The sequence below is a fragment of the Tachyglossus aculeatus genome, chromosome X1, assembly GCF_015852505.1.
Source record: "Tachyglossus aculeatus isolate mTacAcu1 chromosome X1, mTacAcu1.pri, whole genome shotgun sequence".
NCBI classification, from domain to species: Eukaryota; Metazoa; Chordata; class Mammalia; order Monotremata; family Tachyglossidae; genus Tachyglossus; species Tachyglossus aculeatus.
The window spans coordinates 87733313-87754578 of NC_052101.1; the positions used below are offsets into that span (position 1 = coordinate 87733313).

Here is a 21266-nt window from a genome sequence, read left to right on the forward strand (position 1 = left end):
GAGCTTGGAAAGGGCCAGCTGGTGAGGATGCTAGAGGGGATGCCGGAGGGAAGTACCGTCCATGTGTCTAGGGGAGGAAGTCACTAGGGTCCCCTCCTAATCCTGGATTCTCATAGTCACTGGATCGCTTCCTCCTGGACAGCCAGCAGGAAATGAGGCTGGGTTCCGGGAGAAAGGGTTTCCAGGGGATGGGGAGGGGAGGAAAGAGGAGGGGAATAAGCCAGAACCCTCAGCAGAGGGGAACAGCACGCATACAGAAGGCAGGAGGCAGCAGGGTGCACTCTAGGGAGCAGGGGAGTGGAGAGAGCAGGGAAGAGAGCAGGAACAAAGGAATTGATCTAAATAACGGAAGAACCGAGCGGAGGCAGCGGCAGAAAGAGTAGCAGGAAAATCGGACCTGGACTAGGAAATCTAGGTCAGATTGCAAGACACTCCTGCCTCACCCCAGTCCCGGGCCCATTTGGCTCTCAGCAGAGGCTCTTCAATCCAGCTGGTGTCCAGGACATCAGCTCCTCCCTCCTACAGAGAACACGGGTCTCTGCTGACTCAGGTGAGGAGACCCTGACTTGCCCTGGGGGGAGGGATGAGGACACCAACTACTTTGCGCCAGGAAGCCTGGCAAATGGGCATCGCCCGAGGGACTAGGTGGGTGATGGCTCCAAGTGCGCCCAGTTTCTCATCGACCAAGTAGTTGTGATTTCCCCCCACCTCCCAGGATGGGTGAGGGGGAAACAGGAGGGAGGGGGCCTCCCCGCTTTAGTCAGTCCGTCAGTCAATCGTATTTGTTGTGCGCTTGCTGTGTGCGGAGCACTGTACTAGGCGCTTGGGAGAGTACAATGCAATAATAGGCATATTCCCTGTCCACAACAAGCTTACAGTCTAGAGGGGGAGACAGACGGTAATATAAATAAATAAATTACAGATATGTACATAGGTGCTGTGGGGCTGGGCTGGGGGATGAATAAAAGGAGCAAGTCAGCGACGCAGAAGGGAGTGGGAGAAGAGGAAAGGCGGGTTTAGTCGGGAAAGCCCTCTTGGAGGAGATGTACCTTCAATAAGGCTTTGAAGAGGGGAGAGAGTAATTGTCTGTCGGATATGAGGAGGGAGGATGTTCAAGGCCAGAAGTGGGATGTGGGCATGAGGCCGGGGTGAGATAGATGAGACTGAGGCGCAGTGAGAAGGTTAGCATTAGAGTGAAGTATGTGGGCTGGGCTGTAGTAGGAGAGTAGCGAGGTGAGGTAACGGGGCAAGGTGATTGAGAACTTTAGCCGCTTAATTCTGGATGGAAACCTATAGTCCCAGGGGCCTAGGTTGAAGTCATCATTCTGGAGGCTCAACATCCTTGCTTAGGGAAGGGCGCGGGTGAGGAAAGCAAAGCGAGGGAGAGTGCAACCCTCAGGACCTGAGCGGAGTCCTTGCCCATTTCCTGCCCATTTACCAGCGCCTCTGCACAGGAAGCCACTCTTCCCTTCCCTATTGTTCTGTCTGAGGCCCTAGGCTGTCAATGGTCCCCCTCCCCCCCCAACTACTCATGCCTCCCACCCATCCAGCAGGGATATGAGGAGGAAGGGGCCCATTAAAGGCAGTTCTGGAGGTGAGCTGGAAGTGAGGAGGAAAAGAAGAGATTTGGATCCACGTTCAGTGTAGGGATACTTTGGGTTTGGAGCCGAGGGGTGGGGAATTCCATAGGGAAAGACTTGGCTGGATTGGGCAGGTGGGAACCCAGAAGAATCAAGCTGTACTGGGCATGAGGGGAAGTCGGGGAGATGGAGGGGAATGGGCTACAATTTTCTCTGTTAAACAAGGAGACAGCAACTGCCCTGGCGAACTCTGATCTACCTTCCTAAGGGGTCCTTGCAGCAATAAGTAGCCAGGGAGGGGGTGAATTCAAACTTGGGTAACTACCCACTCAGCCGCATACTCCAGGGGCAACCTAACTCTAAACTCTAGCTCAATGCTAAAAATGTTATTCCTTCGACTTGTTTAAACTTTTCACGCTTAGAAAGGTCTATCCGCCTGTGCCGTTAAAATGAAAATAAGACCACCAGAGCCGGCAGGTCCGGAAGTGATGGGGTGGGTGGGGGCAAGGCTGGGAAAGGACAGGCTGGCGAGATCTTGAAATGAGCAGGGGTTGGTCCCTCTGCCCCATTCCTTGGGGTCAGGCTCCTATCGTTTTCAGACTGTGAGCCCACTGTTGGGTAGGGACTGTATATGTTGCCAACTTGGACTTCCCAAGTGCTTAGTGCAGTGCTCTGCACACAGTAAGCGCTCAATAAATACGATCGATTGATTGATTGATTTTCAGGCCACCCCCTCTGTCTTGCTGAGGCCAGTCTCCTCCTCATTCCAATGACCGCCCCAGGCAGCCCATTCAATCTCCTCAGTAGGATCCCAGCCTCAGAAACTGAGAGGTCCAGAGAAGGAATACAGATGGCCCAAAGCATTGGCTCTTCCCGGGAGAGGAGGGGGCCGGCACCCTCAGCTCCACTGCAGCTTCAGAGGTACTTCTCATGCCTAGCCCACTGCCCTTTGTCCAAGGCCCAGCGAAGCCAGGGCAGCTGGTTATCTCCTTTATCCAGGGCCTCCATCGATCCCATGGCACTCAAACACCTCCCCCACTCCCCAGATGCCCGGTTTATTTCTTTAAATGACTACAGAGCCTCGCTACAGAGTGGACTGTACCATCGCCATCCAGCTGGCGGGAGGAGGGGGGGGGAAAGGCAATCACACAGTCGCGCCTCCCGGGTGACATTCCGGCCTTTCGAGGTGCCGTAACTCTTGGTCGAGGGCCGAGACGGTAGAAGTCGCCGTCAGGTTCCCTCAGGGGGAAATCCCTTCGGGCACGCGGCTTCCCGTGACCGGGGAAATCTCTCCCACCCCGTGGAGGTTCCCCCTCCCGCCCCCTTTCCCGCGAACCGACGGCCTTCCTTGAGCCCGCCCTCGCTCTGATTTTTTAAAGGGGCAGCGTCTCCGGCCCGCCGAGGGGGCGGGTGAAATGTGGCGGGGCGAGGGGGCACTTTAAGACGCGAAGGGGCACAGGTTGGGGCCGCACTCGGCTGGCGGAGCGGGGAGAGGGAGGGGGGGCGGGTATGGAGCTGGGCCCCCGTGTGCAGCGCTAGGTGAGTTTGGGGGCGAAAGGTAAGGGGGAAGTCAGTGTACCCTCTGGCCCCAAAGTTGGCATCGCCCCCTCCCACCTCGGGGGCTCGATCTTGCTCAGTCTCTGCCCCCCCCCCCCCCGCAAAACTCCGGGAGCCGGTCACCGAGGGTGCGGGGGATCTTCTCCCCGACCCCAGTTCCCCTCCCCCGGGCCGGCTACTAAGTTTGCTCCAGTGGCTTGGGACCCACGTGCAGTGGGGGGGGGGGGGGGGGCGGGGGGAACGCAGACCCACCAACAAAGGGGGCTTGTTCGGCCGAGGGGCCCGGAGAGGGAGAGCGGGGCTGGGGGGTCCGGGGAGGGGGAACGTGGGCCTGGAGGGGGGATCGGTGTGCCGGAGCGCCGGGGGAGGCGGCATTCCGGGCATGTTTGCTGGGAGCGCCGCGCTGCCCCGGCCCGACCCTGAGCGGTCCCGCCGTGGGAGGTCTATTCCCGCACCCGTTCCCAGGGGATTCCCGCTCCCCCCCCCCCGGAGCCGAGCGATACTTCCCACCCTGATTCCTGGAACTGTCTTTGTGCCCCAGTAGTCTTCTTTCCTCCCCCCTCCCGGCGCCGCTGGGGAGGGAGGGGCTGCGAGGGGCCCGAGGGGCGGTGATGGACAGGGTGGGGGGGAGGAGGAGGAAGAAGAGGCGGCGGTAGCCGCGTTGGCCAGAGGGAACTTGGGCCAAAGACTCGTCCGGGTCAGGGTCACCAACTCCAGCCTCTCTCCCTGCAGGTCCTGATCTGGCTCCCGACCCCTTGGGCCACCCTGCGACCCTCCCTCTAGCTGCCAGCCAACTGGCCAGCCAGCAACCAGGATGTGGACAAGCGGTGGGCCGGTGCTGGCAGTGCCCTGGCTCCTGGCCCTGGCGCTGGCCGGTCCCTGGAGTGAAGAGGGCAAGCCCACAGCCAACCCCATCTTCACCCGGCGGCCCTTTCAGGTGGCCTGGAACGCCCCCACCCAGGACTGCCGGCCCCGCTTTAAGGTGCAGTTGGACTTCACCGTCTTTGACGTCCAAGCATCCCCAAATGAGGGCTTTGTAGACCAGAATCTGACCATCTTCTACAAGGAACGGCTGGGCCTCTACCCCTTCTATGACACGGGGTCAGTAGCGGTGCATGGGGGTGTTCCCCAGAACAGCAGCATTGAGAAGCACCTGGACCGGTTGCCCGATGGGGTGAAGCGCTACATTCGTTCCTCAGAGCGGGAGGGCCTGGCTGTCATCGACTGGGAGGAGTGGCGGCCGGTCTGGATCCGCAATTGGCAGAGCAAGGACGTGTACCGCCAAGCCTCACGCCAGCTTGTGGCGTCCATGCACCCGGGCTGGCCAGTCGATCAAGTGGGCAAACAGGCCCAATACGAGTTTGAGTTTGCCGCCCGCCAGTTCATGCTGCGGACCCTGCGCCTGGCCAAGGACATCCGGCCCCGCCAGCTCTGGGGCTTCTATCTCTTCCCTGACTGCTACAACCATGACTACGTGCAGAACCGGGACAGCTACACGGGCCACTGCCCCGACGTGGAGGTGACCCGCAATGACCAGCTGGCCTGGCTGTGGGCGGAGAGCACGGCCATCTACCCCTCGGTCTACCTGGAAGAGGCACTGGCCTCCTCGTCCACCAACGTCTGCAAGTTTGTGCGCTCGCGAGTGCTGGAGGCGCTGCGGGTGGCCCGGGAGCACCACCCTGTCTACTCCCTGCCCGTCTTCGTCTACACCCGGCCCACCTATACCCGCAAGCTCACTGGGCTCAGCGAGGTAAAGCCGGGGCAGGGCGGTGTTCGGGGGACCGAGGGCACCCACGTTCCCCGGCCTCGCTCCCACGTGCGCACGCGCTTGCACGCTGCCCTGCTCCCAGCTCTGCCTGGGGTTCGACTTGCACACGGGGCTAGGACTGGGTGGGGAGGTCTTTCTGCAGTATGTGGGCCCCGCCGACCATGTCTGTGGCCTTTTCATTTCCCTGGGAAGAAGGGGGCTACTAACGTCTTGTCTGTGCCAGCCTCGGTTGGCCAGCCAGCATCTCTTGTGGTCCTCCTGGGCCCTGCGGTGCCCAGAGGGAGATTCCCACAGTGGGGTTTCCCTGTTGGAAACTCTTCCCCCTTGGGTAATAATAATACTTGGGGTATTAGTTAAGTGCTTACTATATGCCAGGCACAGTTCTGAGTGCTGGGGTAGATACAAGGTAATCAAGTTGGACACAGTCCTTGTCCCTCTTGGGGCTCACGATCTTGATCCCCGTCGTATAGATCAGGTAACTGAGGCACAGAGAAGTTAAGTGACTTGCCCAAAGTCCCTCAGCAGACGTGGCAGAGGCAGGATTGGAACCCATGACCTCCAGCTCCCTGGCTCGTGCTCTTTCCGCTAGGCCATGCTGCTTGCTCTTGGGTACCAGTGAGGACCCAGGGAGATGTGAGGTCGAACCCACCCTCCCACTTGGCTCCCAGGCCGGTACGTGGTAAAGAGGTAGGGTGGGGGTTTTTGGTTTTGTTTTGTTTTTTTAAATGGTATTTGTTTACCGCTTACTGTGTACCAGACACCGTACTAAGCGCAGGGGTAGATACAAGCTAATCAGGTTGGACACAGTCCCTGTCCCACATGGGACTCACAATCTAAATTTCCATTTTACAAATGAGGTGACTGAGGCACACAGAAGTTAAGCGACATGCCTATGGTCACACAGCAGGCAAGCGGTGGAGCCCGGATTAGAATCCAGGTCCTCTTGACTCTCAGGCCCGGTGTCTTTTTACTAGACTACGCTGGTTCTCTGGGGACCCCAGAGGCTCTTCTGGAGGGACACGGTTTCTCGCTTTGAGGAGCGAGGTGTCCACTTGCTGCCCTGTCTCTGGCTCAGTGAGGCTTGGGGCCCGGAAAATAGGCTGTTGACATATCCGGCTTGAGTTTGCACCCTCTGGTGCCTTCCCTGTGGTCTCACCACTTCCTATCCCAAGTGTGCGGCTTAGGGGCCATCTCTGGGGCGGGGGTGCCTGTGGGAGGGCTGGAACCCCAGCAATCTACTTCCTGGGTGTTTTCCCCTTCTTAGCCCAGCCCAGCTCCTCACAGCTCCGTTGGCAGCATATCTAAATTGGGCAGATTCTTGGAGCTGGCCTGGCTGGCTTAGTCCTAGGTGTCTGCCACACCAGTTTTGCGGGTCAGCCTCATTAACTCCCTTCCCTTCTGCCACTCCTTCTCTCCCCCCAGCCCAGGCTCGGTTCATGCCCTGACCTGCCAAGCGTCTGGGCCTGCCCGCGACCCCGGCTCCAGCCTTTGCTCTTTGGCAGCCTTGGGCCTGCGCCAGGGAGGTGAGGGTTGGGAGGTGGGCTCCATGTGGCCCATGTGTGATTAGTTGGGATCACAGTCCCGGTTGTGTGTTGTGGTTTTTTTGGCATGTGTGTGTGTGTAGTATGGGAGTGGGAGGCGGCTTTCTACATACACTCTTCCCCCAATGGTCAGGAAGATGAGGGTCCTTCTCTACAGGACAGCCTCAGGCCCCAGGTGACCAGCTGAGGGAAGGGAGTTTCAAGGGTATGAAAGTGCCAGGTCCTTGGGAAAGAAACCCAGCTACCCATTCCCCTGCTGGGCTCAGCTTGCGTGGGCCAGCGGGGGACCCAGGGCTGGAGAAGAAAGGAGCTGACGGAGGGGAAGAGGTAGGTGCTGTGGGATTCAGCCATTGGAGCCCCTGGAGCTCGTCCAGGGTTGTTATCAAGCGCCGTCGAGTCATTTCCGATTTATAGTTACTCTAAACGGTGCTTCCCCGCCTCTCAGGGCCCGCAGGACGTAGCCGTGTAAATGCAAGGGAAGGAGGTGGTAAGAGGGTCCATGCGGCCTGCCTGGCTCACAGGCGCCGCGGCTCGAGAGGAGGGTTGACAGCTGAGTTGGGAATGAGGCCCGGTGCTCCCTGCACTGCACTAAGCTCCTCTTTCGATCACTGGTGCTAGGCTGGCGGAGCCTCTCCTTTTCCCTGTCGATCCCTATCTTCCCTACTCCTTTGGAATGGAGGAGGGCCCAGCGGGGGCTGGGGGCTAGGCCAGGCACCCTTTCATTTGGACCTTACGCGATGGGCAGGGGCTCCTCTCCAATCTGACCTCTTTTCTCCTTCCCTCCTTTCCTGTCCTCCATTCTTCCTCTCTCTCCTCCCAGATGGATCTCATCTCCACCATCGGGGAGAGTGCAGCCCTGGGGGCGGCCGGCGTCATCTTCTGGGGAGACACGGACTACACCAAGAGCCGGGTACGTGAGAACCGGGGACTGCTTTCCCCCGCCTGCTGTCGGGAGCAGCCTGGGGCCGGAGCAGTGGGGTAGAGGGAGAAATCTTTCTGCCGAGGGGTGGGCTGGTTCCCTCTTCATTGCCGACCAGGTTCCTCGAGTGCCGAGCCAAGAGAGCCCGGGCCAGGCCAGGCCAGACGTGGGCAGCCTCTCCACCCGTATTTCAGGCCTCTTCCAGTTAGGCTAGGAGGCCGCCGTTCAAATGGACCCACTTACGGCCTCGCTCCTGTCCCTGCCCAGAAGTGAGGCTGGGCTTCAGGTCAGGTAGGGGCTGACCCTCCGCAGGGCTTGGTTTGGGCCAAGCTCCAGAGTTTCACCCTGGGTAGGGCAAGTCTGCTCCTTGCCCCCCATGACTGGATGAATTGCAGCTGTTGTCTGCTGCCCCCTCCCCCAGCTGAGCCACATGGGTTTCACATCCGTGACCCTAGGGGATTCATCCACTTCTCCCTGCTGCTTGAATCCTGTCCAGGTGCTGAGTCAGGGAGGGGCTGGAGCCTGCCCATCCGCAGAGGGGAAGGGGAAGTGCTGTAGCAGCTGCTCCTCTGCTCTGCCTTCCCCAGGGCAATTGGCTGCCTCTTCTGGCCTAGTCTGGGTGCTTTGCTCTGTCCTGGGTGCCCCTCCCACCTCCGTTTCTCCTCCCTTCCTGTGCCGGGCGGAAAGCCAACCAGACGCCTGGTGTGGCATATCCGGGGTGTGGGAGCTTTTGAACCTGAAAAAGTGGCTGGCTGGTTCTGGCATGGGGCAGTCTCTCTGTCTATCTGTCTCTGTGTCTTTCTATTTCTTTTTCGTCATTTTTTCTTTCTCTTTCTCTTCGTCATTCTTCCCCCTCCCCCCAGGTTTTAATTTGGAAATGGGGGTAGGGATTTTGTCCTGGGTGCCACCTATATAGGAAGAAGATGGGTGGCCTCAAAACAGCCAGGGCTGGCTTTAGACATTTGCTCTACCCCTCCCCTTTTTCCATATGTGATGGAATGTGTATGATGCATGCCCCCAACATAATATAATGACATCATGTACAACTTTTGCATTTCGCTGTCACCATACAGTCCCCACAGCCCCCTCTCTGTTTCAAGACCCCGGGCTTTCTACCTGCTGACAGATCCCTTCTGTCCCATCTCCATCTTTGGAAAGGGCACTGCCATCTCTGGGAGGGACTGTGGTGTCCCGAGGCAGTTGTTTACCTCATTTACTACAGCTTTGACTAGGGGGCACTTACGGATGGGGGCTGGGGTATTTGGGGGATTGCTGGCTTTATTCCTTTACTCTTTAAACTCGCCTTTGCTCTTTAAACTCGCCCGCCCTGCCCTCAGCTCCGTGAGGGACCCTGCTTCCTGCCCTTAATTAAACCTTCAGCCAGACGTGGTTGTCTCTCAGACAAGCTGGCTGGTGGGAACTGCTTGCCAACTTTAGCGGATTCATATTCTCTCTCTCCCTCTCTCCCTCCCCACGTGACTTGAGTGCCACAAGCTCTCCTGTTCTGTGGTTGGAGGGCCAAATCATTTCTCCACTTTAGAGATGAGCAAACCGAGGTCCAAAATAGAAGGGCCTGCTTCCCGGCTCTTTCATTAATTCATTCAATCGTATTTATTAAGCGCTTGCTGTGTGCAGAGCACTGTACTAAGCACTTGCGTTACCTCCCCTCCCTAATTAACTCTAGACTGTAAGCTCATCGTGGGCAGAGAATGTGTCTACCATGTCTATTGTATTGTACTCTACCAAGTACATAGTACAGTACTCTGCACACAGTAAGCGCTCAGTCCATACCATGGATTGATTGATTACCTTTCTGCCCTCCCTCTCCTCCCCCCAGGAATCGTGCCAGAGCATCAAGGACTATCTAGAACACAAATTGGCCCCATACATCGCCAACGTCACCACCGCTGCCCAGCATTGCAGCCTGAGCCTCTGCCATGGGCATGGGCGTTGTCAGCGGCGCGATAGCAACACCAGCACCTTCCTGCACCTTAATCCTGCAAGTTTCCACCTGCGGCACAGAGCCAACCTTGAGGAGCCCCTACTGTGGTTCGAGGGCCAGCTCTCCCCTGGCGACGTGGCTGGCCTCCGGCTCCACTTCCGCTGTCAGTGCTACCAGGGCTGGCATGGGGACAAATGCCAGCACAACCAGAGTTCTCGTGGTGGGGCGAGGCTGGGGCAAGGTGGAACTTCTGGACTCCTGGCATTGCCTGCCTTGATCCTCCTTGCCTTTACTGGGGCACAGTAGACCGAAACTGCCCCTTTCCCCCGACCCCCTCCGGGGCTGGTGTGCCAGCAGAGTGTGCAATTGGGCAAGTGAGTCCGAGGAGGCAGAGTCTAGAAAGGGCGTGTGTTGTAGCAGAGATGTAGTTGGGGGTGGGGTGGTGTTTTAGAGATGGCCCTTATGGTCAGGGACCCCTAGGACCAATGGGGTGCATTGGTTCCTCAAGCAGAGAGAATGTGAGGTGGTCCCCATGTCCTGCTGCCCAGGCTCTAGGGGGTAGGGAGCTGTTTTCCCTCTTCCCAGTACAGTAGGCCCCGGAGCTAGGATCCTGCTTTGGGGGTAGGGGAAGCTAGGCAAGGGTCCCCAGCGTGCTGCCTACTCTTACCCCTGTTCTAAGGGGGTGCTGTGGAGGTCCTCAGTGGGGCTTGCTCCGACCAACTGCAAGCAGCTGGGAGGGGGAAGGCAGAGGGCCCTGGGGCAAGGGCATCCCTCTCATTTGAGACTCTCAGCTCTCACGCCCCTGGGGGGGGGGAATCTGGGGCTTTGGGGGGGGGGGGGGTTGAGGACCTGCCCTCTGCTGGCCAGCGGGGGGCCTGGGTGCGGCAGGGCCGCGAGGGGGGGTGGGGGGTGGGGGTGGCCTGGTCTCTTCTCCCCCTCCTTATTTTATTATTTTTTGTAAATTAAAAACAAAACCCAAAAGTCTGTTACTTTGGAATAAAGGTTGTTAGTGGGGGTGGCCGAGGAGTGTGTATGGCGGGGCGGGGGGGGGGGACGGAAATGCCGGGCCAGGGGGAAAAAAGGCTGGGAGGGGAGTCCTGCTGTGATAATGCCTGCCCGTGTGTGTGTGCTTTCCTGGGATTTGGGCCAGAGCCGCTGTCCACCCCCATTCGTGTCTCAGGGAGGGGCCACCCCTGCTCCATCATCCTCCTTCTCTTCCTCCGCTTCCGCCCCTGCCAGGTCTGGGAGCCACCCTTCCTGATTCCGGACCAGCCCCTACCCACTAGGAGGGACGGCCCGCTGGCCCAAGGCCTGGTTCCCCCACCCCGTCAACCTGCCTTTTTGGGGGGTGGGCTCAGTCAGCAGGGCCGCAGGAGCTGCCAGGAGGGGAGAAGGTGTGGAGGGGGATGTGGCAGTGTTGCTCTCTAGCACCTTGTTCCCCTAGATGGGAGGTCCGGGGTGGGGAGAGGGGGACAGTCAATGCCGCCATCCACTGTGAGGGCCAAGAAAGGGGAGGGGGCTCTCTCTTGGCTCTAGACCAGGACTTGGCGCTTTTCCCATGAGAACCGTGCCCTTCCGCTCTTTTCTCTGGCCCCTTCCTGCTTTGTTCCCAACTGGGGTGCGGTGCCTGGCCACTAGTCCCCACCCACCAGGACTCTCAGGCCTTTTGTTCGGCCGGGTGGGCTGGGACTGGGGGTCCCGGGACAGCCCTCCCCGGCCTACCTCTCCCGTTTGGGACCGGGAGATCCCGCCCATCCGTCCCATCTGCAGCTGGGCCGCCTCCTCCCCCGCATCGGGCTATGGGGCCAGCAAGGACGCCCTGTTCAGCCCTGGGGCAATCTCGGGGCTCGCCCGCCCGGGGGGTGTGAGGGATGGGGAGGGAAGGGAGGGGATATGTATCGCCGTGTATCAGGCCCCTCGGGGGCCCGGGACAAACTCGTGTCTCTTAAAATGTCATCTGGCCGCCCTCTGGGCCCTTCTCGGGCTGCCATCGGGAGCGGGGCAGGCGAGGATCGGCTGGAAGGCGGAGAGCCCGGGGGAAAGGATGGGCCGGGCCAGCCTTCCCGGTTCCGCTTCCTCCCCCGGGAGGAGTAGGGAATGGGCGGAATCTCCGGGGAGAGACGCCCTTCCCGGCCCTCTAGCTCCCAGTCTGGAGCTAGGAGGTCCCTGCCGCCTGGGTTCCCTTCCCGGCTACCGCGCCGGCTCGCTGGACGAGGGTGGAAAAAAAAAAGAGAGAGAGAGAGAAAGAGAATAAAGTCCGTGTCTCTCCCCTTCCTCGGGGAGGAAGGTGGGTGGTCGGGAGAGTCCGGGGGGCGGGGGCGCGGAGTAGATGGGGATCAACTCCCGGGGCGGGGGGGTCGGACGGAGGTGCTTCTCCTTCCCCCCCAGTCCCGGTGCTCCGCCTGCCAAGAAGTCCGCGGGGGGCGGCTCCGGTTGCGACCACTCCGGGGGGGGGGTCCCAGCTCGGGGAGAACATCCGGCAGCTGTGTCAGCCTTCCTACCAGCGACCCCCTCCCCGCGCTAGTCCACAAGGGCCTATCCGAGTCATCTACCAGCCGCAGGGCTCAGCTGCCCAGCCAGGGAAAGGCCTGGAATAACAACAATCAATCAATCGTATTTATGGAGCGCTTACTGTGTGCAGAGCACTGTACTAAGCGCTTGGGAAGTACAAGTCGGCAACATATGGAGACAGCCCTACCCAACAGCGGGCTCACAGTCTAGAAGAAAAAGCCAAGGCCGGGCACAGGGGGTAGCTTGCGTCTGGGGCAGGAGGCCCAGGAAGGGGTTGGGAGCAGAGAAACTTGTAGGAGTTTGGATGGGGATGGGAAAGGCAGTAGAAAGAACCCCCTATAGGGGGTTGGCCGCCCTATAGAAAAGCCACTTTCCACATATCATCCATAGACGGTGCCGCCCTTTACCAGCCCTACTCCTTCAATCGATCGAGGGCATTTATCGAGTGCTCACTGGGTGCTGAGCGCCGCACTAAGCTCTGGGGAGAGTACAGTGCAATAGAGTTGGGAGACACGATCTCGGCCCAAAATGAGTTTACAAGTCTACAGGGGGAGGCAGACATTCAGATAGGGGAAGTGGTAGAGTATAAGGATGGGGACCTAAGGGCGCGGGGTGGGGTGAGTATCTCAAGGTCCTTAAGGGGTACAGATCCAAGTACACAGGAGATGCAGAAAGGAGGGCAAATAGGTTCATCAGGGAAAGCTTCTTGGAGGAGATATGATTTAATGAGGCTTTGAAGAGTACTGTACTCTCCCAAGCGCTCTGCACACAGTAAGTGCTCAGTAAATATGATTGAATGAATGGGGAAAGGCGAAACCTGCCGGTCTCAGCTCCACTACATTGCCAAGATCCGCCCTTTCCTCTCCATCCATACAGCTACCCTGCTCATTCAAGCTCTCATCCTATCACGTCTAGACTACTGCATCAGCCTTCTCTCTGATCTCCCATCCTCGTGTCTCTCTCCACTTCAATCCCTACTTCATGCTGCTGCCTGGATTATCTTTGTCCAGAAACGCTCTGGGCATATTACTCCCCTCCTCAAAAGTCTCCAGTGGCTACCAATCAATCTGCGCATCAGGCAGAAACTCCTCACCCTGGGCTTCAAGGCTGTCCATCACCTCGCCCCCTCCTACCTCACCTCCCTTCTCTCCTTCTCCAGCCCAGCCCACACCCTCCGCTCCTCCGCCGCTAATCTCCTCACCCTACTTCGTTCTCGCCTGTCCCGCCATCAACCCCCGGCCCACGTCATCCCCCGGGCCTGGAATGCCCTCCCTCCGCCCATCCGCCAAGCTAGCTCTCTTCCTCCCTTCAAGGCCCTGCTGAGAGCTCACCTCCTCCAGGAGGCCTTCCCAGACTGAGCCCCTTCCTTCCTCTCCCCCTCGTCCCCCTCTCCATCCCCCCATCTTACCTCCTTCCCTTCCCAACAGCACCTGTATATATGTATATATGTTTGTACATATTTATTACTCTATTTTACTTGTACATATCTATTCTATTTATTTTGTTAGTATGTTTGGTTTTGTTCTCTGTCTCCCCCTTTTAGACTGTGAGCCCACTGTTGGGTAGGGACTGTCTCTATATGTTGCCAATTTGTACTTCCCAAGCGCTTAGTACAGTGGTCTGCACATAGTAAGCGCTCAGTAAATACGATTGATGATGATGATGAAGGTAAGATGGCCTGATTCCCAGCACGGGGCTATCCCCACACAACGGAGCTTCCTAAGGAACCGCATGGGTATTGGACCTGTCATTGAGCGTTGTTTGTTGCTGCTTCCTAGTGCATCTGCTGCCAACTGCTATTCCCAGCCCATGCCAACTGCTGCCGGGCCCAGGAGCTGCTCCTTTAGTGCCCAATCTGGGCCCGCTACTGCCTGGCCTGGGGGCTCCCCGAGCAGTATCCAGTGTGTGCCAGCATCTGGCAGCCTGGGAGCTTTCTCAGTTGTGCTCAGTTTTTGCCAGCCGACAGCCAGCCCGGAATTCCTAGAGGGAGGCAGCAGGGAAATGTGAGGGTCATCTTTCTACTGCCTTTCCCCTCCCCTCCCACCATCCCCATCCAAAGTCCTACAAGTTAATGAGGTTGGACACGGTCCCTGTGCATGTGGGGCTCCCATTCCCAATCTCAAGAGAAGCAGCGTGGCTCAGTGGAAAGAGCACGGGCTTGGGAGCCAGAGGCCATGGGTTCTAATCCCCACTCTGCCACTTGTCAGCTGGGTGACTTTGGGCAAGTCACTTAACTTCTCTGAGCCTCAGTCACCTCATCTGTAGAATGGGGATTAAGACTGTGAGCCCCGTGTGGGACAACCTGCTCACCTTGTATCCCCCCAGCGCTTAGACCAGTGCTTTGCACATAGTAAGCACTTAACAAATGCCATCATCATCATCATCAATCGTATTTATTGAGCGCTTACTGTGTGCAGAGCACTGTACTAAGCGCTTGGGAAGTACAAGTTGGCAACATATCATCATCATCAATCCCCATTTTATAGATGAGGTAACTGAGGCGCAGAGAAGTGAAATGACTTCCCCGAGGTCACACAGCAGACAAGTGGCGGAGTTGAGATTCAAACCCAGGTCCTCCTGACTCCCAGTCCTGTGCTCTATCCACTAGGCCAGGCTAGGTGACCTTGGGTAAGTCACTTCCCTTCTCTGCACCTCAGTTATCTCATCTGTAAAATGGGGGTGAAATGCCTGTTCTCCACTCCTCTTTAGACTGTGAGCCCTATGTGGGACAGGGACTGTGTGTCCAACTTGATTATCTCGTATCTAACCCAGTGCTTAGAACAGTGCTCGGCATGTAGTAAGCGCTTAACAGATACTATTATTATTATTATTGTTATTATCATTATTATTATTGTTATTCCCCCCACCTACACAGCCATGTTCCCCATGCTTGCCCCCCAAATAGCACTGCCATTGCTAGTTCTTCCCTGCCTTACCCTGGCAGGTGCAGACACCTCAAGCTCCAGCACATGACTGTCCCCACACGACCTGACTTCCTGAGGTCCATAATGAGAAATTATGCTTTCGCAGAGTTTCAGGAGATATTGACGGCATCACTCTTGCTTTCCGTCATAGTACCTGTCTATGCCAGCTGCCGTGTCTGGCCCGTAGCCATGCCAGGTGCCGTCCAGCTGCCCCCGAGCCTGAGCGCTCTCCCCAGATGCCTTGGTCTGTGCCAGCCGCGGCCTGGCCTGGGTGCTTCCTCCACTGTGCCCAGTCTGTGGCAACAGTTTCTCGAGTTGGGGAACCTCCTTCCCTTCCCCCCACCACTGTAGATGTCCTGTCTGTCTCTCTGTGCCCACCGCTGCACCCACCCCCACCCCTCATTGTCCCTTTGACCTCCCTTATCCCTTGACTGATGAATGATGAATGTTTAACTTGCGCTCAGAGCGGACAGGCAGGTCTCTGATCTGCAAACAGTGTTTTCCTGGGTCTGGTCCCCCCGTCCATAGTAGGTCCGGGCATAATTCGGTGGAACAGAAGTCGGGCTGGAGAAAGAGAAGGCACCGATGCCAAAGCTGCTAGGGAGACAGTACCTTAGGGCCCCAGCGGCCTCCGGGACTCTTGTCCCATCGGGTGGCATCCTGTCAGGGGATATGGCGGATGAGAGAAAGCCAGGAGAGGAAGGGGCGGGATCCTCGGGCTCAGGAAAAAAACAGGTGTATGCTGCGGATTGGGCAGATTCTGGAGTGCCCCAAATCCCACCGCCCCGTCTCGTCACGCCTCGAACTTGTGATTTCCCCCGCATCAGGACTCAGAGGCCTCCGCGCTGCTCTTCCTTCTTGCACGCTATGGCCCTGACCACCTTCCTGGCTGGACTGCTGCTGCTGCTGCTGCTGCCACCGCCTCCACTACTGCCACCGCTGCCGCCCAGCTATGCTCTCCTGCTGAACCTGCCCAGCCTAGGCCACGCACTCGGGGGCCCAGTGGTCTCCAACCATCCCTTTACCACCATCTGGAATGCCGACACCCACACCTGCCTGGAGAAGTTTCACGTGGACGTGGACCTGGATGTCTTTGACGTGGTCGCCAACCCTGGGGAGGAGTTCATGGGCCAGGAAATGACGATCTTCTACAGCAACAAGCTGGGCCTCTATCCCTCCTACACCGCCGGCGGACAGCCTCTCCATGGGGGACTGCCCCAGAATGCCAGCCTGGCAAGCCACCTGGCCCAGGCCCAGCTGGACATCCAAGCAGCCATTCCCAAGCCGAACTACCGGGGCCTGGCGGTCATCGACTGGGAGTCCTGGCGCCCACTCTGGGCGCTCAACTGGGACTCCAAGGAGGTGTACCGGGAGCGCTCGCGGGCCTTGGTCAAGGAGGCGCACCCTGACTGGTCCTCCTGGCAGGTGGAGGAGGAGGCGGCGATCCAGTTCCAGACGGCGGCCCGGGCCTGGATGAGCCAGACCCTGCAGCTGGGGCAGAGTCTGCGCCCAAGAGGCCTGTGGGGCTTCTATGGCTTCCCCGCCTGCTACAACTATGACTTCAAGAACCCCAACTACACGGGGGCCTGCCCTGCCATTATTCGGCCCCTCAACCAGGAGCTGCAGTGGCTGTGGAACCGGAGCCGGGCTCTCTACCCCAGCATCTATCTACCTTCGGAGCTGGAAGGCACGGAGTACACCTGGCCCTTCGTCAGGGAACGTGTGCGGGAGGCATTCCGCATGGCCATGGGCACCGGGGATGCCAGCCTGCCTGTGCTGCCCTATGCCCAGATCTACTATGATAAGACCAACCACTTTCTACCCTTGGTGAGGATGCCTGCTTCTCCTTGCCCCACTTCTGCTCAAGCCTACTCACCTCCTTCGTCCATCCATCCCTCCCTCCCGTCCCCTCTCCCCCCACCCTCCTTTCGTCTTCCCTTCCCTCCGTTCCCTCCCTCTACTTCCCACCATTCCCATGTATTACTGGGACTGCCACCAGCCCCAGTAGGGATGGTTGGGGACTGCCTGAGTCGGGGGGGAGAGGCTTCGGCAGGGAAAAGGACATCTGCCTCCTTCTCCGCCCCCCTCCCCCCAACCCCTTTTCTTCATAGGAGGAGTTAGAGAACAGCATCGGGGAAAGCGTGGCTCAGGGAGTGGCCGGGGTCGTGCTGTGGGTCAGCTGGGAGGACACCCACACCAAGGTGAGTCCCGAGGGCTGGGGTGCTCAGCCCAGGCGCTGGGGGAGGGGCTGACACCGGGAAGAAGGGCTGGCCCAGGGAGCAGGGGCTGGGCCGGGGGTGAGATAATAATAAGAATAGATATGGTACTTGTTAGCGCTTACTATGTGCCAAGCACTGTTCTAAGCGCTGGGGTGGATACAAGTCAGTCAGGTCGGACACAGTCCCTGTCCCACATGGGACTCCCCAGTTTACAGATGAGGTAACCGAGGCACCGAGGAGTTCAGTGACTTGCCCGAGGTCACACGGCAGATGTTTAGCGGAGCTGAGGTTAGAACCCAGGTCCTTCTGCCTCCCAGGCGTGTGCTCTGCCCACTGAGCCACGCTGCTTCTCTGATTTGAGCCCCGAGGGATAAATCCCTTCCTGGGAGGGTGGCGGGTCTAAGGAGGGAGTGCGAGGGCTCCGGGAGGGGCCCCGCAGGCATCACTGAGATGTGAGGCTGCCTTGTGCCCTGCAGGAGTCATGCGAGAACATCAAGGACTACGTGGACGGCACCCTGGGGCCTTTCATCTTGAACCTGACCAGCAGCACCCAGCTCTGCAGCCAGGCACTTTGCTCAGGGCACGGGCGCTGTGCCCGACGGCGGGACCACCCCCGGGCCTTTCTGTACCTCAACTCCTCCAGCTTCTCCATCCACCGCCCCCGGGGCAGCCGGCACTTGGTGCTGACGGGCAAGCTTCCCAAAGAGGACCAGGCCAGGATGATGATAGAATTTGAGTGTCACTGCTACAAGGGATGGAGAGGGGAGCAGTGTGAAAGGAAGGAGTGACATAAGCACGCATATAGTTGTCCACCCAAGACACCTGAACACACACACTGTACCCACACCCTTAGTTGTACACCCATGCCCGTACACACGTGCCTCCTCCCAGATGCCGTCATACCTCTACACACACATGCACGCACACCCACTCATTTCCCACAGAAACATACCAATGCAACCCTGGCCATCCACTCATGTATCTAACCTGTGCCTCAGCCCATCATCTCTCCCATATGCTCATGCATCCTAGGAATCCGCCTGCTCATGTGTGCGCATACACACACATACACAAGTACAAGTATCACCTACATTCCTTGCCCATCACCCATCAGAGCCACTCAACCTGCAACCAAGGGGAAGGGGACAAGCTGGTCAATCACTCCTCCAGTTCCAGGTTTGGGCCAGGGAAGTCCTTGTCTCCTATCCTTATTTCTGAATGGTTAATACAGAGATCTGGCTACTCTGGGCTGCTCTGGAGAAAGAACAATAATGAACCAAAAAGACCTATTGGATTCCTCACCCAACTCAGATCCCAGAAAGCGGACACGTAATAAAGCAAACGTTTACTAAAGACCTTTGGGTTTTGGGGGGTTTTTTAATGGCATTTGTTGAGTGCTTACCGTGTGCCAGGCATTATACTAATCACTGGGATAGATACGAGATCATCGGGTTGGACACAGTCCCTGTCCCACATAGGGCTCGCGGTTTTAATCCCCATTTTCCAGTTGAGGTAATCGAGACACGGAGAAGTTAAGCGACTTGCCCAGGGTCACACGGCAGACCAGTGGCAGAGCCGGGATTAGGACACTGGTCCTCTGATTCCCAGGCCTGAGGTCTTAGAGAAGCAGCGTGGCTCAGTGGAAAGAGCCCGGGCTTTGGAGTCAGAGGTCATGGGTTGAAATTCCGGCTCCGCCAATTGTCAGCTGTGTGCCTTTGGGCAAGTCGCTTAACCTCTCTGTGCCTCAGTTACCCCATCTGTAAAATGGGGATTAAAGCTATGAGCCCCAGGTGGGACAGGGACTGTGTCTAACCCAATTCGCTGGTACCCGCCCCAGCACTTAGTGCAGTGCCTGGCGCACAGTAAGCGCTTAACACATTGTTGTTGTCTTATGCTGTCAGGTCATGCCCGGCCCATAGCGACGCCATGAACACATCTCTCCCAGAATCAATCAATCAATCAATTGTATTTATTGAGCGCTTACTGCGTGCAGAGCACTGTACTAAGCGCTTGGGAAGTACGAGTTGGCAACATATAGAGACAGTCCCTACCCAACAGTGGGCTCACAGTCTAAAAGAATGCCCTACTTCCACCCGCAATTGTTCTGGTAGTGTATCCATAGAGTTTTCTCGGTCAAAATAGGGAAGCGGTTTACTATCACCTCCTTCGGCGCAGTAAACTGGAGTCTTCGCCTTCGACTCTCTCCCATTCCGCCGCTGCCCAGCACGGGGGAGTTTTGACTTGTAGCAATCAATCAATCAATCGTATTTATTGAGCGCTTACTGTGTGCAGAGCACTGTACTAAGCGCTTGGGAAGTACAAGTTGGCCACATATAGAGACAGTCCCTACCCAACAGTGGGCTCACAGTCTAAAAGATCTAAAAGTAGCAGATTGCCATCCACTCGCTAGCCACTGGCCAATTTAGGAAATGGAACGGGTGGGCCTCGGCTCGACTCTCCCTCCCGTAGTGGAGGGAGAACTCCTGCCAAATGGGGATGAAGACTGCGAGCCCCCCCGTGGGACAACCTGATAATAATAATAATGTTGGTATTTGTTAAGCGCTTGCTATGTGAAAAGCACTCTTCTAAGCACTGGGGGGAATGCAAGGAGATGAGGTTGTCCCACGGGGGGCTCACAGTCTTCATCCCCATTTTACAGATGAGGGAACTGAGGCACAGAGGAAGTGAAGTGACTTGCCCCAGGTCACCCAGCAGACATGCGGGGGAGGCGGGAAGCGAACCCGTGACCTGCGACTCCCAAGCCCGCGCTCTTTCCACTGAGCCACGCTGCTTCACCTGATCACCTTGTAACCTCCCCGGCGCTTAGAACAGCGCTTTGCAAATAGTAAGCGCTTAATAAATTCTATTATTATTATTATATTACCGCGGTTTTCCTGTCCACTCGGCCGCAGAGGCGTGAGGACGGGTTGGGGGCCCCGGCTGCGGTGGGTCCTCCGGGACGCGAGGGGGCGCACTCGCGCGCCGGGGCCCACGACAATGGGGCGGAGCGCTGCGGCGGTTTCCTTCGAAGAAACCGGGGCGCGGAGCGAGGCCGTCAGGATGTCAGTACCGCCGCCGCCCCCCCCCTCCCCTGCATCCCCCTACATCCTCCTCCCCAAAGACCCCGGTTGCCCCCGCTTCCCCTCACACCATCACCCCAGCCACCTCCCTCTATTCCCGCCGATTCGCCCCCGCCACCCTTCCCTCCTCCTGCCCGGGCTCCGGGGGCAGGACGGGGCCCCTCTCTTCGGGAGATGGCGGGCCGCCAGAAAAGGTTTCGAGGCGGGGGAAGCCTGGAGGCCGGGGAGCTGCAGCCCTCCCTCAAGGGCAGCAGAAATAAGAACGATGGGGTGTCTATTAAGGGCCTGCTATGTGTCGAGCCAGGGTAATCAGGTTGTCCCACATGGGACTCCCAGTCTTCATCCCCATTTTACAGATGAGGTAACTGAGGCACAGTGAATAATAATAATAATGGCATTTGTTAAGCACTTACTATGTGCAAAGCACTGTTCTAAGCGCTGGGGGGGATACAAGGTGATCAAGTTGTCCCACATGGGGCTCACAGTCTTAATCTCCATTTTACAGATGGAGTAACCGAGGCTCAGAGAAGTTAAGTGACTTGCCCAAGGTCACACAGCAGACATGTTGCAGGGTCGGGATTCGAACCCATGACCTCTGACTCCAAAGTCCGTGCTCTTTCCACTGAGCCACGCTGCCCAAAGCTGACAAATGGCGGAGGAGGGATTCCCCCCCCCGCCATCCCCCCCATCTTACCTCCTTCCCTTCCCCACAGCACCTGTGTATATATATATATATATATATATATGTATTTGTACATATTTATTACTCTATTTTACTTGTACATATCCATTCTATTTATTTTATTTTGTTAGTATGTTTGGTTTTGTTCTCCATCTCCCCCTTTTAGACTGTGAGCCCACTGTTGGGTAGGGACTGTCTCTATATGTTGCCAACTTGTACTTCCCAAGCGCTTAGTACAGTGCTCTGCACACAGTAAGCGCTCAGTAAATACAATTGCTTGATTGATTGATTGATTAGAACCCATGACCTCTGACTCCCAAGCCCGGGCTCGAGTAAAGAAGCATCAGGTCAGACACAATCCCTGTCCCACATGGGGCTTACGTCCCTGTGCGTGTATGTGTGGGGGGAACAGGTGTTTCATCCCCATTTTGCAGATGGAAACAAACCCAGAGAAGTGAAGTGACTTGTCCAAGTCACACAGCAGGTAAGTGGCAGAGCCAGGGTTAGAACCCAGGTCTCCTGGCAACCAGGCCTGGGCTCTTT

At 57.6% G+C, this 21266-nt stretch overlaps 2 protein-coding genes across 5 annotated transcripts; both read left to right on the plus strand.

The window, feature by feature from the left end:
• The first annotated feature begins 274 nt into the window (after positions 1–274).
• On the plus strand, positions 275–10123 carry HYAL2 (hyaluronidase 2). Of its 3 annotated transcripts, XM_038772276.1 has the most exons (5): positions 275–550; positions 2306–2501; positions 3870–4887; positions 7267–7356; positions 9203–10123. In XM_038772276.1, the coding sequence occupies exons 3-5, from the start codon at positions 3952–3954 to the stop codon at positions 9611–9613; spliced, it is 1437 nt and encodes a 478-aa protein (XP_038628204.1). In that variant the 5' UTR covers positions 275–550; positions 2306–2501; positions 3870–3951; the 3' UTR covers positions 9614–10123. The 3 variants fall into 3 exon arrangements, with proteins under 3 accessions (XP_038628204.1, XP_038628203.1, XP_038628205.1); XM_038772275.1 differs by lacking the exon at positions 2306–2501; XM_038772277.1 differs by lacking the exons at positions 275–550; positions 2306–2501 and adding an exon at positions 3101–3119.
• A 1349-nt stretch (positions 10124–11472) lies between these two features.
• HYAL1 (hyaluronidase 1) lies at positions 11473–18299 on the plus strand. 2 transcript variants are annotated; one of them, XM_038772571.1, is made up of 4 exons: positions 11473–11594; positions 15570–16569; positions 16854–16943; positions 17438–18299. In XM_038772571.1, exons 2-4 carry the CDS (start codon positions 15610–15612, stop codon positions 17747–17749), a joined length of 1362 nt encoding a protein of 453 aa, XP_038628499.1. In that variant the 5' UTR covers positions 11473–11594; positions 15570–15609; the 3' UTR covers positions 17750–18299. The 2 variants fall into 2 exon arrangements, with proteins under 2 accessions (XP_038628499.1, XP_038628498.1); XM_038772570.1 differs by lacking the exon at positions 11473–11594 and having other exon boundaries at positions 15366–16569.
• The last annotated feature ends 2967 nt before the right edge of the window (positions 18300–21266 follow it).

Bases quoted from the DNA above. Each gene is read 5' to 3' on its own strand.
- HYAL2 (XM_038772276.1), top strand. From the start codon at position 3,952: ATGTGGACAAGCGGTGGGCCGGTGCTGGCAGTGCCCTGGCTCCTGGCC. The intron at 4,888-7,266 runs GTAAAGCCGGGG...CTCTCCTCCCAG, and splicing joins AGCTCACTGGGCTCAGCGAG to ATGGATCTCATCTCCACCAT. The intron at 7,357-9,202 runs GTACGTGAGAAC...TCCTCCCCCCAG, and splicing joins CGGACTACACCAAGAGCCGG to GAATCGTGCCAGAGCATCAA.
- HYAL1 (XM_038772570.1), top strand. From the start codon at position 15,415: ATGGCGGATGAGAGAAAGCCAGGAGAGGAAGGGGCGGGATCCTCGGGC. The intron at 16,570-16,853 runs GTGAGGATGCCT...TTTTCTTCATAG, and splicing joins CCAACCACTTTCTACCCTTG to GAGGAGTTAGAGAACAGCAT. The intron at 16,944-17,437 runs GTGAGTCCCGAG...TGTGCCCTGCAG, and splicing joins GGGAGGACACCCACACCAAG to GAGTCATGCGAGAACATCAA.